Raw genomic sequence first — 15,000 nt, 5'->3', positions numbered from 1 at the left:
ACACACACACATATACATACATATGCATATACATATATATGAAGGTTGTATACACACACACATATACATACATATGCACATACATATATATGAAGGTTGTATACACACACACACACACATATACATACATATGCATATACATATATATGAAGGTTGTATACATGCACACACATATACGTACATATGCACATACATATATATAGACACACACATATATGTGTATGCGCATTTCTAAACATCGCAGGATTAAACCAGCCATATCTGGTCCAAATATTCTCCCTGTTTTATGTTCAAACTGGCCAGATCTTGCCTCTCGTACCTACCCTACAATGTCATTCTAAATATCATATCACTGAAATCTCAAAGCCACAAGAGTAAGCTCTAATCATATCATTGAAATCCCGAAGCTACAAGATAATGCATGATTAATTCAAACCATTGTGAATAAATAAGAATTACATTTGACAGAGAATCTAAATGTTAGACGATTAAATCAGCCAGATCTGGCCCAAATATTCTATTTGTTTTACGTTCAAACTGTCTAGATTTGGCCTCTCACACCTACCCTACAATGTCATTCTAGACATAGAAAATGACCTCGTTGAAATCTCAAAGCTACAAGATAATTAATGACAAAAGCATGATTAATTCAAAGCAATGTGAATAAATAGGTATTAAATTTGACAGAGTGGTCTAAATGCTAAGGGGTTGAACCCTTTAATTTTTTTACAGACGTAAAAGTCAAACATTTCTTGGGGGAATGGCATTTCATTTTATCGTTACCCAGAAGGTTAAAAGGCTAAGTCAACCTCAGCAGGATTTGAACTTAGAACATAAAAAGCAACAACAAATACCACAAGGTATATATTATGCGAAACTCTAAGGATTCTGACTGTCATAAATATTAATGATTTCTAACATAAAATATTGATTTCTAAATATCAAACCATCATCTTAGTCTTCCCTCTCCCCTCTCCCATCATCATCATCTTTATGACGACAGTGAAGGTGATGTTGGTGGTGATAATGAATGTTGATGATGCTAGCAATGTTGATGACGATAGTGATAACGATGGTGATGATGACGCCGACAAAGATGGTGATGATATAAAAACGATAATGGCGATGATGTCGATGATAATGATAACGATGTCGACAATCATGGCAGCGGCGGCAGTGATGACGATGACGATGATGTTGGTGATGTCGATGACAGCAATGATGATGATAACGATGATGATGATGACAAGGGGTGATAACGGTGATGATGGTGACGACAATGATGGCGATGATAACGATATGGTGATGTTGATGTCGGCAATGATGATGATGATGATGATGATGACGAGGGTGATGATGACGATGATGAAATACAGTGACGATAGTGAAATGGCTCATGGATCTGATGTAAATCAAAGAAGCCATTAAAAATATAAGATAAAAAAAAAAAATGACATTTGTGTTAGTAGTTGTTGTACCAACTGTCAGTTTGCCAACCATAATATACATACATACATACATACATACATACATACATACATACATACATACATATATATATACTGTCTGTGTGTGTGTATTTATATACTGTTTATTGATGAAGTAAGACATTTGCCAAGGAATATGTCAAAGTTTAATAATTCCAGTTCCCTCTCTCTCTCTTTGTTTTTCAATCTAAATAATTATTTATCAGTTGCTGCATTTTTTCATTGCAGCTGTTTTTTCCCTGCACAACCGAGAACGCATCTGTCGCCTTGGGGTTGCGCAGTGTTTTGTCCCAGCATTCTGTTTTCTCTCATATTGAATGTACTCTGTGTAATGTACTCCATATGATATGTGTCCAGATTTTGGCAGCATTATTTTTTCAGTCTGGTGTCTGTGTATGTTGTAGGGTACTTTGTGATGTGTGTATCATGACGTACTCTATGGTGTGTGCGTGTGATGTGAGGTACTTTATGGTGTGGGGAGTACTCTAGTGTGTATGTGCCTGTATCGTGAGGTACTTTATGGTGTGTGCATGTGTATGCCTTGAGGTACTATATGGTACATATATTGTGGGGTACTTTATGGTGCTTATATTGTGACATACTCTATGCTGTGTGCATGTCGAGAGGTACTCTATACTGTGTGTATGTCATGCAATAATCTATGCTGTGTAAGTCTGTTGTCAGGTACTCCATGTTGAGGTACTCTTTATTGTGTATGTGGAGAGGTACTCTATATTGTGTATGTATGTCATGGAATATTCTTTGTTGTGTGTTTGTGCGTGTGTGTGTGTGTATGTTGTCAGGTACTCTATGGTGTGTGTGTGCGTGTGTATGTCATGGGGTACTCTATAGCATGTATGTCTGTATGTCGTGAGATACTCTGTGCTGCGTGTGTAAGTAAGATACAGTGTACTCTATGATGTATGTGCATATGTCACGGTGTACTCTACATGGTTTACAAATGCAGAATATGTGTGGGCGGGCGGGGGGGTGAGAGGCAGCCAATTGACTCACAAGATTTTTTGGTCAACCTGGTGCTACAGTAGTAAAAACGCTTGCCCCCAAGGTGTTACAGTCGTGCCGTGGGACTGAACCTGGAACCATAAGGTCGAGAAGCAAACTTCTAAACCACACAGCCACGCCTGTCAAAGGCAATCAACTGGTGGCCCCACACCCTTCAAAAACCACTGGCATAGTGCTCACATAAGAAACAATTAGGGAGGAGGAGGGGGAGGGGACGGGGAGGGGACGGGGAGGGGACGGGGAGGGGACGGGGACAGGACGGGGAGGAGGGGTGGGGTGGGGTGGGAGGGGAGGGGTGGGAGGGGGAGGAGGCATTGGTAAAGCAGAAGACTAAACATCTTCTAATGATATTATATTCCATGACTTTATTATGTTTCCGTTGGAAACTAGACCTGGGTCAGCCTCAACTTCCTCCTTTCATCAATACAGAATCAATTAAAACAGTTACTAGTTCAACAGCTGATCTGACCGACCATACCCTCCACCCTGCCACCAACCACCACCACCACTTCTTCTTTCCTCTGCTCTCTCCTTCCCTCCCCACCCATTCTCTTTTTCTCTCTCTCTCTCTCTCTCTCTCTCTCTCTCTCTCTGCAGATTCGTGGGCTGATGCCAATGCAAGAAATCGTTATTTTTGATAAACCTGAAAAGTCAGTTATCTCTGTTAATGTTGCCGATGCGGACCTTCACCGGTTTTCCGCAGATTCCAGATTTTTATTTTTATATTTATTTATTTATTTTTCTTCTTGATTTAAAAAAAAAAAAAACCTGTCAAAACCGTGAAGGCCCATGGCTTAGTGGTTTAGGGTGTCACACTGACAATCACGAGATTGTAGTTTCGGTTCCTGTGTTGTGTTTTTGAGCAAAACCCTTCAATATATGTTGCTTCCAGTTCACTCAGCAGTAAATGAGTGACCCCCACCTCAGATGGACTGACATCCCACTTGGGAGGAAGGTCATGACCTCACCTTGGTCACTTATATGCCATAGGCTTGATGCAGAGAGCCATCACCTGAAAGTGGCCAGTGGTGTATAACAACATCCAATGGCCTGGCTGATACCACAGATACGTCCAATAATACTATCCATATCACGTCCTCACTTTGTTGTTTTTTTGTTTTTTTGTTATTGTGTTTTTGAACTATATATATATATATATATATATATATATATTCTTTTATTTGTTTCAGTTATTTGACTGCAGCCATGCTGGAGCACTGCCTTTAATCGAACTAATCAACTTTAGGACTTGTTCTTTGTAAGCCTAGTACTTATTCTATCGGTCTCTTTTGCCGAACCACTAAGTTACGGGGACGTAAACACACCACCATCGGTTGTCAAGCGATGTTGGGTGGACAAACACAGACACACAAATACATACACACACGTCTACCAAATCCACTCACAAGGCTTTGGTCGGCCCGAGGCTATAGTAGAAGACACTTGCCCAAGGTGCCACGCAGTGGGAATGAACCCGGAACCATGTGGTTGGTAAGCAAGCTACTTACCACACAGCCACTCCTACACCTAAAGTTAATTTACTTAAGTCTTCAGAATTTTCAAAAATCACTGAAACAAAATAGTTATATTTCAACCGAAATATGCATCTCACCTGAGATAAATTTTCTGCTTTAAAATTAGCTAAATTAAAACCTTCCATCAGAATTTCATGTTAATTTATGTTTTAAATACCAAATTTATAATGATGAAGTTTTATTATTATCATTATTATGGCTGGGTTCCAACCAGCCATACTTCTTGGTCCATCATCACTGCTTCAAGGTCCTGGATATGTGCCAGGCCAGTGTCTGCTATCAACTTGTCGATGTGTGACAATGTTTTCCTCTTCCTGCATCACTATGAAGTGGGTTCTACGAAACTAATTTGAATGCTTCCAGTTCAGGGTGGCACACACACTTGACCAGGGAGTCACAGCTGCCTGTCTCTGATCTTCTCACTAACTTTCGGTAGGTCTCCATAAAGGCATCCATAACTGAATGGGTGTGTATATATATATATATATATATATATATATATATATATATATATGTATATACATATATAGTTTTAGGGAAAATAAATTATCTTTATCTTATATTTACTTTGTTTTATATTATACTCATTTATTGTGCTTTTAATTTTAATTTTTTATAAATTGATTTTAATTGAGTTTTTACCTGTAATTTTGGATTTTGTCCCTAATATTATTATATATATATATATATACATATATATATATAGCAATTAGAAAATGGAGGAGAATATGCGGTACCCATCGACTTGCAGACAGTGTATTCCGTTGAATTAATTAATTTATTTAATTTATTCATAATAAATTAATTAATTCGATGGAATACCCTGTCTGCAAGTCAATGGGTACCTCATATTCTCCTCCATTTTCTAATTGCTATATAAATTTAGGGTAAAACAACCCCCCCTTTTACCCGCACCCACTTATTGCACTTGGTATAACACTAGTGTAACAATAATTGGGTACCCTCCCAGCAGTATATTGGATAGATACTATCCCTTAGTGAGTTGAATCTTCAACCCCTAACTCTCTTGCATTATATATATACATATATATATATATACACACACACACACATAAATACATGTATATATATACATTCTTTTTATTCTTTTATTTGTTTCAGTCATTTTGACTGCGGCCATGCTGGAGCACCGCCTTTAGTTGAACAAATCGACCCCAGGACTTATACTTTGTAAGCCTAGCACTTATTTTCTCAGTATCTTTTGCCAAACTGCTAAGTTACGGGGATATAAACACACCAACATTGGTTGTCAAGCGATGGAGGAGGGACAGACACAGACACACACACATATATATATACATACATATATATATATGATGGGCTTTGTTCAGTTTCCGTCTACCAAATCCACTCACATGGCTTTGGTTGGCCCAATGCTATAATAGAAGACACTTGTCCAAGGTATCATTCAGTGGTTGGTAAGCAAGCTACTTACCACATAGCCACGTTTACCCCTTCGGTTAAATTGCATTCTTATGTGTGTGTATATATATATATATATATATATATATATATATATATACACACACAAGAATGCGATGTAACCTATTTATTCTGAGTTTTGTGTGTTAATATTTCTGGAATGGCTTAATGGCAGTTACATCTTTTGTCGAAGCTTTCTAACACGTTCCAAAGATAAAGACCAATCATAATAGTGTTTGATATGTTTACAATAGTGATATTCCATTTAATGCTAGGGACAACTGTCAGTCACATCATATGGAAATTCTCCTGAAGGAGTTTTTACCCTTTACCCTTTAATTTGCATAGGATATCTTAAAAATATTACATTTATGTATTTGTTTTGCAACGTTCCTGGTGTGAAAGCATATATTGAAACAGATAATGTTATACTTGGGAATATTTTGCAAATTAAACACACACATATACACACTATATTCTTGGTCCTCACTTCAGCTTTATTATAATTATTTCCTCCACCTTAACGAAGGTGAAGGTATTGTTTTCAGTTGTGTTTGCTTGTTTGTTTGCAGACAAGATATCTCAAGAACCGCTGGATGGATTTGGATCAAACTTTCAGGGATGTTTGGCCTCATGACTCTTTTGCTGAACTGCTATGTTATGGGGAGGAGTTATCAAATGGTGGTGGGAGACAAATACAGACACACACACACATTCTCTTTTACTTGTTTCAGTCATTTGACTGTGGCCATGCTGGAGCACCGCCTTTAATCAAGCAAATCGACCCCAGGACTTATTCTTTGTAAGCCTAATACTTATTCTATCGGTCTCTTTTGCCAAACTACTAAGTCACGGGGACGTAAACACCAGCATCGGTTGTCAAGCGATGTTGGGGGGGACAAACACTGACACACAAACATATACACATACATACATATATATATATATTTATATATTTATATATTTGATCCTTTATATTGAACACTCAATATTTCATCTACATTCAATACTTTCTTTCATGGTGCCATCCATTTTTATGTTATTTTATTTTATATTGTATATCATATTATATATTGTATATTCCATATTCTATACCCCACATTAGTTCTGCAGGAATATAAATAAAACATAAAAAACAGACAGTGTTGGAACTCTTTTAAGCAAAATAATATATTCCTCTATACACAATCATACAAAAAAAACCCACCTTTTTTGTATTTATTTTTACTCGCATATATATATATATATATATATATATATATATATATATATATATATACAACGGGCTTCTTTCAGTTTCCATCCACCAAATCCACTCACAAGGCTTTGGTCGGCCCGAGGCTATAGTAGAAGACACATGCCCAAGGTGCCATGCAGTGGGACTGAACTCGGTACCATGCGGTTCATAAGCAAGCTACTTACCATACAGCCACTCCTACGCCGATATATATATATATATATATATAAATACATATATGTATATATATACAATAGGCTTCTTTCAGTTTCCTTCTGCCAAATCCACTTACAAGGCTTTGGTCAGCCTGAGGCTATAGCAGAAGACACTTGCCCAAAGTGTCATGCAGTAGGACAGAGCCCGGAACCATGTGGTTGGTAAGCAAGCTTCTTGTCACACAGCCATTCCTGCATCTATGATGTATTTCAAGCATTTTAAGTGGATTGATAAATATCAAACAGACCCTGCTTTAGACATTGTACTAATTCGAATCTGTTAAATCACAATTTAGCTCTTTTCTTTCCATAGTTTATTTTAAGTGTATAATTAGAACTGTCTCCAGAAAACAAGAAAATCCAGAAATCCGGGACACTTCCGGACCCAACTTTGTCATAATTGGTCTGATTTTGCATTGCACTAAATTAACAAAAGCCACCACACCCCACTCAGAACAACCCCATCCCCCCTGTTAATTCTTACTGGCCTATATTCATCATTTATCATCTACATCTCCACGACCCAACATCCTGTTAGCAAGCCAATGAGAGATCCTCTATGTGGTTGCTCAACCAGCTGGAAATAGAAACCAAATTTCTTGCAAATCACGCTCAACCAGATTTAAAAATAGATAACATGGTGCTGCTATATTAACCTGCAAAATAGATGTGATGGTTATGGATGGTTAAACTTTGATGAAAGGTTATCATCTTCTCAATAAGGAGACCTAAAATTAAACAACAACAATAGCACAATATGTGTGTGTATGTGCGTGTGTGTGTGTGTGTGTGTGTGTGTGTGCATGTTCTTTTATTCTTTTACTTGTTTCAGTCATTTGACTGTGGCCATGCTGGAGCACTGCCTTTAGTTGAACAAATCGACCCCCAGGACTTATTCTTTGTAAGCCTAGTACTCATTCTATCGGTATTTTTTGCTGAACCGCAAAGTTACAGAGATGTAAACACACCAATATTAGTTGTCAACTGATGTTGGGGGGACAAACACAGACACACAAACACATACACACACACACACACACACACACATATATATATACATGATGAGCTTCTTTCAGTTTCTGTCTACCAAATCCACTCACAAGGCTTTGGTCGGCCCAAGGCTATAGTAGAAGACACTTGCCCAAGGTGCCACACAGTGGGACTGAACCCGGAGCCATGTGGTTTGTATATCATTCTCATCATCATCATCATCATTTAACATACATTTTGCATGCTGAGAGTGGCTGGACCATTCAACAGGATCCAGTGAGGCACGGAGCTGCATCATGCTCCAGTGTCAGCTTTGGCATGGTTTCTACAGCTGGATGCCCTTCCAAATGCCAACTAATTTACAGTGTGTATACGTGTGTGATGATGAGGAGGAGGAGGATGGCGGTAATGACAATAATTATGATGATGATGACGACAGTGATTGCGATGAAGATGATGATGATCATAATGATAATGATGAAGATCACAATGATGATGATGATAATGATGATGATGGTTATGATGATGGCGATGATGATGATGATGATGATGATAATGATGATGATGGTTATGATGATGATGATGATGATGATGCTGATGCTGATTGGTATGATGATAACGACGATGATGATGATGATTGGCCAAACAAACTAAGCAAAGAATGAATGAATGCATCTGCTGACCTTATTCGAAACCCATGATTGTTTCTTCGTGTGATGAAACCCTAACCCTAACCCACCCTCACACACACACACACATGCACACAAAATCCAAACTCCTTGATGGTGATCCCCGGGTCCCTGCACCGCCTCAAAGAATGGCGACCAAACAATAGCGTCAGAGGGAACGGATAACAGTCAAGACAAATGAGAAGCGTAACTAACAAGTGGTACTCACCGTCTGAGAACGATCCATTCAGCAATTCCACATTAACATGTAAACTTCCACTAGGCTCCAAACACAGCTGTCAAAGAAACAAAAACAAAAACAAACATGTTAAGGCTTTTCAGAGAAGTAAAAAAAAAAACACAGGTATTTAATAATAATAATAATAATAATAATAATAATAATGATAATAATAATAATAATAATGAAACCATTGATCATGTTGTCTCCATGTGCAGTCTTCTTGCGCCTCCAGAGTGTCTCAACAGGCATGATAGAGCTGCACAGTATATTCACTGGGTAATTTGCAAAGACTTGGACCTGCTCCATGATAGAAATTGGTAGGAACACAAACCACCACCAGTGCTTGAAAATGATCGCATCTCACTCCTCTGGAACTTCACTGTTCAAACTGACAGAAAGAGAGATGCAAATAGGCCAGTCATTATATTGAAAGACTTCAGACAAAAATCATGACTCCTCATTGATATGACTGTCCCAATTGATATAAACATATCTGTCAAGACCGACCAAAAACTGAGCAAATATAAAGATCTTGAAATAGAAATTAGCAAAATGGTGAGAAAATGATAAGAATGAGAGACAGATGTCAATAGAAGTGGCTCAAGGGAGAGGAGGTGATGACTGGCAGCACAGAAAAAAAGTGAAGAGCAACATTAGACAGGGGGATGCTAACCCTTACCTGTTATAAAGTAAGGGATTTCTCAATTCAAGGGGCTTCAAAAACATGATGTGAATGGGCTGTTTATTGACAAAAGTGCAAATGACAACACCACTTCATGTCGTGACTTTTGTCTGAGGTAGGACAGATGTAAACAAAGAAACACACACACGGCAAGTTTCTTTCAGTTTCTGCCTCCCAAATTCACTTCCAGGTTTTAATCAGTCCAGGACTATAGTAGAAGACGCTTGACCAAGGTGCCGCGCAGTGGGACTGAACCCGGAACCATGTGGTTGGGAAGCAAACTTTTTAACCACACAACCATGCTTGTGACTACACGTACACACACAAACACACACACACACACACACACACATATGCATTTTAAAAAATGCACACATCTTTCGTTGTTATGAAATAGAGAAACTGAGAGGTGAAGAATGCAACACGGAGTTTTAAGAGCCTATGATGAAGGGACGGATGGATGGATGGATGGATAGAAGGGTGGAGGGATGGATGGATGGTGGATGGAAGGGACGGATGGATGGTGGATGGAAGGGACGGATGGATGGTGGATGGAAGGGACGGATGGATGGATGGAGGGACGGATGGATGGATACATAGATAGGTAGGTAGGTAGGTAGGTAGATAGATAGATAGATAGACAGACAGACAAATAGACAGACAAACAGGTAGATAGATAGTCGGATAGATGTACACCTAAATAGCTTTATGTATAGATAGATAGCTGGATGCAAATACAGATGGGCAAGGCATAGATAGTTTCGACAGTAATCTGGGTAGAAATGGTAAAGGAGAAATAGATGGATAGATAGACAGATGGATAGACAGTTATTAGTAGATGGACAGATGGATAGACCAGATGGAGAGAGGAAAAGTTGAAACGAAATATATACAGGATGATAAAAGGAGAAAATAAAACAGATATAGGGGAAACAATGTAACAAAAGTAGAGTAAAACTAGGAAGCTACAGATTAGATAGAGTAAAAGACAAGAGACGAGGAAGAGGAGAGAGAGAGGGGAGAATGTGTAAGAGAGGGGTATAGAATGAGAGAAAGAGGAAGAGTTACAGAAACACAACAGATCTCTACAGAATGTCTGAAAGAATGACTCCGAAATGAAAGTGAGAGATGGAATTGAGTGAAAGATGGGTTTGAGTGAAGGGTGATGGAGGAGTGAGTGAGAGAGAGAGATGAGTGAGAGGAGGAGGGGGGCAAGAATTGTTGTGAAAGCATGAGAAAAGAATAGGAGAGATAGAGAGAGAGAGAGAGAGAGAGAGTGGAAAGTGGAATAGAGAGAGAGAGAGAAAGGGACGAAGGAAGAGTAAAAACGAGGTAAGGAGGTAAAAGAGAGAGTCTGAACAGAAAGCTGAAAAGAATGAACGTGTGTGTGTGTGTGTGTGTGTGTGTGTGTGGGAGAGAGAGAGAGAGAGAGAGAGAGAGAGAGAGAGAGAGATGAACAGCAAGAGGAAATGAACATTTCAGAAAACAGGAGAACGAACAGAACAAACGTTAGAGTGGAGGTGATGGTGGGTGGGTGGGGGGAGAAGCAGGAGAGAATGTTACAGGAAATATGAGAGGAAGAGGAGGAGGACGAGGAGATGGGGAGAGAGAGAGAGAGAGAGAGACTGACTGACTGACTGATTGAGGTGAGGTGGTGGTGGGTGGGGGGAGTGAAACGAGAGAAGTCTAGGAGAAAGCTAAATGGTTGAACCAGAGAAAAAGAATTGAGAGTTTGGAATATAAAAATGCTAGAGAAATAGAAATAGAAACAGATTTAGGAAGGAGACGAAGTGGGGGGGTGAAATCTTGAGAGACGAGGCGGCAGGGGGTGGGGGAGGTGAGAGCAAGGGGCGGGTAGGGGGTGGGGGAAGAAAATGGTAATTACAGAATTTGTGAGAGATTGAAAAATATTGATAGGGAAGAAATGAGACAAGAATCCTGTGTGAGATGGCGAAGAAGAAGAAGAAGAAGAAGAAGAAGAAGAAGAAGAAGAAGAAGAGAGGTGGGGAGAGGTGGGGGGAGGTGGGGGTTGGGAGAAATAAGCGTTGGAGATAATGTGAAAGAATGGTAAATTATCAATAGAGAAGAATGGGACCAGAATCTGAAGCGAGTGATATAGAAAATGAGAGAGAGAAAGAGAGAGAGGTCAATTGAGAGAGGGGGGTCAATTGAGAGAGAGAGACAGACAGACAGACAGAGAATGGGAAAGAGAGGGAGAGAGAGAGAGAGTGGGGAAGAGATAATGAGTGAGAGAATAAACAAGCAATGCAGAGGTGGAGGTAGAGAGACAATCTGAGAGTGAACGAAGAACAGAGAGAGGAGGGGGAGAGAGAGAGAGAGAGAGAGAGAGAGAGAGAGAGAGAGAAAGAGAGAGAGACAAACAGAGATGACTAGAAAGTGATTTATAAGCTAGCACACACACACACACACACACACACACACACACAAACACACATCAGAAACACTCCAGTCTACAAGTAGCTAGTGAGGCTGGATGGTTTCAGCTAGCTGAGGTATCTGTTGTTGCCTGTTTTCTGTTCTCTTCTTGCTAGGTGCTGCTGCCGATGCCGCCGCCGCCGCCGCTGCTGCTGCTGTTCCTGCTGCTGCTAGTGAGACAATTCCTACCATCCATCTCTGGCAACAACCAACCACCAGAGAAAAAATGCTCAGAGAGAGAGAGAACAGTGAAACAAGAAGGGAAAAGCCAGCCAAGCCAGCCAGGCCAGACAACTAGCCTTCCAGAAAGACAGCCAGACATCCAGATGGCAAGCCACTAAGTCAGCTACAAGTCAATTCCAGCCAACCAACAAACCAACCAACCAACCAACCAGCCAGCCAGACAAATATTCTCAGTTTCACTTTACCAAGGATTGCTACCTACCTGCTTCTCACAAACTGTTATCCTTGCTTTGTTGTCTTGACTTGGCTGTTTCTGTCAAGACTTTCCATTTCATAGTTCCACCACCATTTCTTTTTTTTTTTGTTTTTGTCATGACTGTCCCCATCTATTTTCTGTTTACATACATACACACACCATCATTTAACATCCATGTTCCATGCTAGCATGGGTTGGAGCATATATACAGTAACCCCTCAACTATCACGGGTGTTACGTTCCAAACCCCGCCCCCCCCCCATCCCACGATAGGTGAAAATCCACAAAGTAGAAATAGTACTGTACTCTTTTACTCTTTTACTTGTTTCAGTCTTTTGACTTTGGCCATGCTGGAGCACCACCTTTAGTCGAGCAAATTGACCCCAGGACTTATTCTTTGGAAGCCTAGTACTTATTCTATCGGTCTCTTTTTGCCGAACAGCTAAGTTACGGGGACATAAACACACCAGCATCGGTTGTCAAGCGATGTTGGGGGGACACACATAGACACACAAACACACACATATATATATATATATACATATACATATATACGATGGGCTTCTTTCAGTTTCCGTCTACCAAATCCACTCACAAGGCTTTGGTCGGCCCGAGGCTATAGTAGAAGACACTTGCCCAAGGTGCCACGCAGTGGGATTGAACCCAGAACCATGTGGTTGGTAAGCAAGCTACTTACCACACAGCCACTCCTACGCCTATATATTTTTTTTTTATTTTTATAATTTGTATATATTTATTTTATTATAAACGCAAAACAACACCACGGAGGGATCAACGAAAGCTTAAATAATCCTTTGAAATTTTTGGTGGGAGGGGACCAGTCAATTACATTGACCCCTGTGATTCACTGGTACTTAATTTATCGACCCCAAAAGGTTGAAAGGCAAAGTCGACCTCAGCGGAATTTGAACTCAGAACGTAAAGACTTTGAACTCAGGACGTATTCTCAGCAAATTTTCCTCATGGTGAACTTAGCTCACAGTGAACTTTCTATCATAGTTTTTTTCTCCAGTCTATACCCAACTTGGGTGTCTTATCTTGCAGATACTTTCTGACCTCACTGGTACCACATAAAAAGCACCCAGTACACTCTGCTAAATGGTTAGCATTAGGAAGAGCATTCAGCTCTAGAAACCATGCCAAAGTAGACAAAGAACCTGGTGGACCCTCTGGCTCATTTGTTGTAATTAAACCATTCAACCCATGCTAGTGTAGCAAACTCATAAGAGGCGGACAGAGAATGTAGGTTCGTTTGTCCAAACAGGAGAAATTATTGATTTCTCATTGGTTAAAAATTACTGCCCATATATGGATTCTGAACTTTGTTGAAGAAGTCTTTCACGAAATACGGTAAAAACCCTGATTTTTGGGAAACTCTCCAGTGATCGTTGGACCGCCACTCAAATCCACGACACTCACCCGCTTGAGTATTGGCTAATATTTATGCCATGTTCAATACTCAATTCCAACACCAGCATGAAAATATGGATGTTAAATGATAATAATGATGATATACATACACACTATTGTGTATATACACACACACACACACACACACACACAAATATATATACATGTATACAGATGAGTATGTAACTATAATCTCAGTGTCATGTATATGGCATCTGCGAAATCGTATTCGTGGCCGTTACCAATGTCATGCAAATGGCACCTGTGCTGGTGGTATGTGAAAAGCACCCATTACACTTTTGGAGTGGTTGGCATTAGGAATGGCATCCAACTGTAAAAACCATGCCAAATTAGACTGGAATCTGGTGCAAACTATGTAACCCATGCCAGCATGGAAGGCAGACGTTAAATGATGATGATGATGATGATAAATGATGAGATTTATATATGTGTGTGTGTGTGTGTGTGTGTGTGTGTGTGTGTATACACGTATACACATTTCTTTTATTTGTTTCAGCTATGCAGTTTCAGACATGCTGGAATGTAACTGGTTGTTGCCAGTGCCGCCTGACTGGCTCCTGTGCAGGTAGCACGTAAAAAGCACCATTCGAGCGTGGTCGTTGCCAGTGTCACCTGTCTGGCTCCTGTGCCAGTGGAACATAAAAAGCACCCACTACACTCTGGGAGTAGTTGGCATTAGGAAGGGTATCCAGCTGTAGAAATCTTGACAGATCAGATTGGAGCCTAGTTGCAGCTTCCTGGCTTGCCAGACCTCAGTCAAACCGTCCAACCCATGCCAGCATAGAAAGCAGACATTAAATGATGATGAATATGATGATATACATATATATATATACACACATGTATGTACATGGTCTGATCAATAGTAATTCTTACAATCAGGTAACTAATTTCATGTTATTACATAACTGACTTCACAATTTGGATATTCATAAACTTATTGGGAATTCCTAAAAACAAGATCCTTTGTAAGACAGTTCGGTATTCTCAATAAATGCACAAAAACCGTTTTAAGGGCTACATACTTTGTATTGTTGTTACTGGATTAGCGAAAACAATTATGAGAACAGAACCAAGGGATAAGCCCCACTTTTCCGAGAATTACTGGGTACATCAGCTAGTGTATGTATAATATATATATATATATATATA

At 39.7% G+C, this 15,000-nt stretch overlaps 1 protein-coding gene across 3 annotated transcripts in view; it reads right to left on the bottom strand.

Annotated features, from left to right (window-relative positions):
• The window catches only part of LOC106875452 (calcium-independent protein kinase C), a 141,811-nt gene that overhangs the window by 110,239 nt on the left and 16,572 nt on the right, over positions 1 to 15,000 (bottom strand). For all 3 annotated transcript variants that reach the window (XM_089341167.1, XM_089341166.1, XM_089341165.1), the window contains exon 2: positions 8,828 to 8,894. In XM_089341167.1, the coding sequence (XP_089197293.1) occupies positions 8,828 to 8,894 (67 nt within the window). The remainder of the gene's footprint in view (positions 1 to 8,827; positions 8,895 to 15,000) is intronic.

The sequence above is a fragment of the Octopus bimaculoides genome, chromosome 24 (genome assembly GCF_046866305.1).
Source record: "Octopus bimaculoides isolate indiv1 chromosome 24, ASM4686630v1, whole genome shotgun sequence".
NCBI classification, from domain to species: domain Eukaryota; kingdom Metazoa; phylum Mollusca; class Cephalopoda; order Octopoda; family Octopodidae; genus Octopus; species Octopus bimaculoides.
Note: the sequence above shows the minus strand (reverse complement) of the source record. Positions and strands in the feature narration are given on the sequence as shown.